We start from the raw sequence: 3,920 nt of genomic DNA, 5'->3' as shown, positions 1-3,920 counted from the left end.
AAAATATGTAGGCCAAATGAACGCACTGGCAACACTCACGATGACGTCATTAGGGTGCGTCTATTCAGTAGTATCTATCCAACATAAATCCCATATATCTCCCTTATTCCGCTCCGCACCTCCACCACACCCAGCGGGGAACCGAATCGCACAATCCATCCACCCAATCCGCCACGAAGAACCCCCAAGAAAGACCAAATTCCCCCCGTAAAATAATAACACAAGAAAAAGAGAGTAAATCCTCGCTGTCGGACTCCCAACATCGCAGTAGTGGCTCAGACGTGGTGGAGGAAAGACGTGTCAATCTCTCTCTCTCACACACACACACCCCCTCCCCCTCCTCTTTTTTTTTTTGAAACCACTCTCTCACTCCCGAAAAAGGACTCCCGCCGAGTCTGAAAATAATGCCAGTGGAACCTCTCTTCCCCCCTACAGTGTGTCGCAAGTGAGGAAAGAGGAACACAATGACCGATAGGAATTCTCGCAGGATCGCTGACCTCGTGAAACTCGCGGGGAACTGCGAGTGTGCTGACTGTGGCTACCAACGTAAGGATACCAGGAGGATACCATGATGTAGAGTGACGTGATAGAGTGAAGGGGCGTGATTGAGTGAAGGGGGACGTGGTAGAGTGAAGGGGGACGTGGTAGAGTGAAGGGGGACGTGGTAGAGTGAAGGGGGACGTGATAGTATGAAGGGGGATGTGATAGTGTGAAGGGGGACCATTATAGAGTGAAAGGATATGATAGAGTGATCGAGTATGGGATACTATGATATAGAGTGAAAGGAAACCGTGATACAGAGTGATCGACTGTTGGTTTCTGTCTGTGTGAAGGAGTGAGGAGGGGTTATTGTAGGATACCAGGATATAGAGTGAAAGGATACCGTGATATAGAGTGAAAGGATACTGTGATATAGAGTGACATAAGGTAATAATAGAGTGATCGAGTGGTGGTTTCTGCCTGTGTGAAGGAGTAAGGAGGGGGAGTTGTAGGATACCATGATATAGAGTGAAAGGATACCATGATAGACTGAAAGCATAGCATGATAGAGTGATCGAGTGGTATTTTCTGTCTGTGTGAAGGAGTGAGGAGGGGGTATTTTAGGATACCATGATGTAGAGTGAAAGGACACCATGATAGAGTGAAAGCATAGCATGATAGAGTGATCGAGTGGTATTTTCTGTCTGTGTGAAGGAGTGAGGAGCAAGGGGGTATTTTTCCCCTTCAGCCAAGTGTCAAGGGTTCATGGCCATGCTTGAAGGGGAGTGTTTGCCTATTTCTCTTACTTGCCGGAGGTATGTGAAGGCGAGGCGTGGAGGAATATGGGCACGGGAGCAACGTTCAGTGAATGCATGTTGCATGTGCATTATTGATAACCGTTTGTAGTAGGAGGAGGAGGTTTTATGATTTTATGTTGAGCTTTGAAGTTCAAGGGTATGTGGTGGTTTTCATTTTTCCATTTTATTCTGCTAGAGGAATAAAATTTGCATGGTTAAAGAGAAATCATACATCAGTTTAGTATTAAATTTCTAGTGAAAAATGGGGGGGGGGGGACTGACCTGCTGTGAAGTGCCAAGTTGGATGTTATATGAAATAATTAGTGGAATATGATTTAGACATGTATTAAAAGTAGACACAATTTATTAATATATTTGAGTTCAATTTCTAAAACTAAATCTTTAATATTATGCTCTTCACATTAGTTGGTATATTCGGAAAGCTTATTACTCATTTTCAAGCCATTAATCTAGGGAAACCTGAAGTGAGACTGACTATTAAGCAAAAGGAAATGAACCATAAATCACCCCATTATCATCTATATAAACCACAGAACCTTTTTTTTTTCATGTTTCATGCTCTAATAAGCTAGCAGAAATTCCCCCTCCCGAAGTCGTAAAGGGAGAAAGGAGTTGTAATATTTTCTTACTCCCTTCTTTTCCTTCTCTCTCTCTCTCTCTCTCTCTCTCTCTCTCTCTCTCTCTCTCTCTCTCTCTCTCTCTCTCTCTCTCTCTCTCTCTCTCTCTCTCTCTCTCTCTCTCTCTCTATCTATTCCCTCCCCCTCTTTTCTTTTCACTCTATCTTCCCTTCTCTCCTTCTTTCCTCTTTTCTCCCTCTTTCCTCCTCTTTTCTCCTCCCCTTCCATTTTCTCCTTACCACTCCTTCCCCTCACCCAACACTTACTTTCCCTCTCTCCCATTTCCCTCTCCCCTTCTCCCCACTCTACATCTTCGCTTTCACATTCACCACCTTCCCTGTTGCCCTTCCTTTTTCACTGTCTCTCTCCATTCCTGCTCTTCCCTTCTCCCCACTCCTCCTGTTCTTCCTCTTTCCCCTCACCCATTCTTCCCCTCTTTCTTTCTCTCTCACTCCCTTTCTCTGACATTCCCCTTCTTAACTCTCCCCCTCACTGTGTCTTCCCCTCTCTTCTTATTCCCTCTCTCTCCATCTCCCTCTCTCCCTAATTCCTGGCCTTGCTTACCCCCCCTCCCCTTCCCCACATGAGGACCCCCCCGTAATGCTAAAGAATATTTATAGAATCATTAATCAGGTGGGATCATGTGTGCAAAAGAAGTTAGCTAGTTAAACCTTTTTTTCTTTATTTATTTAGCCATTTAATGTGTTTTATTGCTAGTGTGAAATTTCATGTCTTAAAAAGCAAGAGAAGGAGAGGTTTAAATTGCATGTCTGCAAATTAGTAGTATGTCTTCGAATAATAAAGGAGAATATTTTTATCTGGAAACTTTGCTCAAGTCTCTTATATGAATATATTACCTGATAGCTTTAGAAATAAATGAATTTTTTAATCTTAAAGAACAATATGGAAATTATTCCCAATGCCTTGCTTGCACAGTTAGAAAGATTTGAGCTTAGGTAATCAAGTCTTAAAGTAAATTGAAAATATGTATTTAACCCAGCCTGTGTTCACATGAAGCTTGGAGCTCTGTTGTCCTTAAAGGGCCTGGGAAACTGTATTCAGAAATTTCAGAATGAATACTTTAAAGTGACAGTGAGTATATCCTTTCAATTGAAAATATGTATTTTACCCAGCCTGTTCACATGAAGCTTGGAGCTCTGTTGTCCTTAAAGGGCCTGGGAAACTGTATTCAGAAATTTCAGAATGAATACTTTAAATTGACAGTGTGTATATCCTTTCAATTGAAAATATGTATTTTACCCAGCCTGTTCACATGAAGCTTTGAGCTCTGTTGTCCTTAAAAGGCATGGGAAACTGTATTCAGAAATATCAGAATGAATACTTTAAAGTGACCGTGTGTATTTCCTTTCAACAACTGGACGTGTGAATATCCTAAGGAAGCAAACACAGGTAATCCCAATGATTCAGGCACAGTTCACACCCAGGAAATACGTTGCAATTTGTGTATATGAACGTCATTAGTGTTATTATCTGTCCAATTAATTTTGAAGGGGTGGCTGGTCTCGTAGGTAATTCTTTGTTTGTATTAGGTATTGTAAAAGAAATCAGTTTACATGAAATACTTAAAACTTTTTAGCAGCTTGTTTTGAAATGGAAATATAAGGATGTAAATTATTTTGATGATCATGCTGTTGATTATATTAATGGTAGTTGGTATTTGGGATGTTATAAATAATGGTCATAAAGTGATGAGATGATGAAGATGGTCAAAATGATGTTAATTATGAAAATAGTAATGATTCTGATAATAATGTTCATAGTAATTATGATAATAATGATAATGAGAATGACATTAATAATTTAATAATAATGATGATAATATTAATGACAGTGAACAGGATAATGATATTAAGGATAATAATAATGATGATGATAATGATGATAATGATGATAATGATAATGATAATGATAAGAGTTTTAATCATAATAATAATGATAATGACAACAACAATAATAATAGTAATGATGACAGTAACAATGATCA

General features: G+C 39.8%; 1 protein-coding gene across 3 annotated transcripts in view; it reads left to right on the top strand.

Annotated features, from left to right (window-relative positions):
- The first annotated feature begins 255 nt into the window (after positions 1–255).
- The window catches only part of LOC125046995 (arf-GAP with dual PH domain-containing protein 1-like), a 19,511-nt gene continuing 15,846 nt past the window's right edge, over positions 256–3,920 (top strand). For all 3 annotated transcript variants that reach the window (XM_047645008.1, XM_047645007.1, XM_047645006.1), the window contains exon 1: positions 256–546. In XM_047645008.1, the coding sequence (XP_047500964.1) occupies positions 465–546 (82 nt within the window). In that variant the 5' untranslated portion in view covers positions 256–464. The remainder of the gene's footprint in view (positions 547–3,920) is intronic.

Source organism: Penaeus chinensis, chromosome 40 (assembly GCF_019202785.1).
Source record: "Penaeus chinensis breed Huanghai No. 1 chromosome 40, ASM1920278v2, whole genome shotgun sequence".
Classification (NCBI taxonomy): Eukaryota; Metazoa; Arthropoda; class Malacostraca; order Decapoda; family Penaeidae; genus Penaeus; species Penaeus chinensis.
This window is presented reverse-complemented; position numbering and strand designations above follow the sequence as displayed.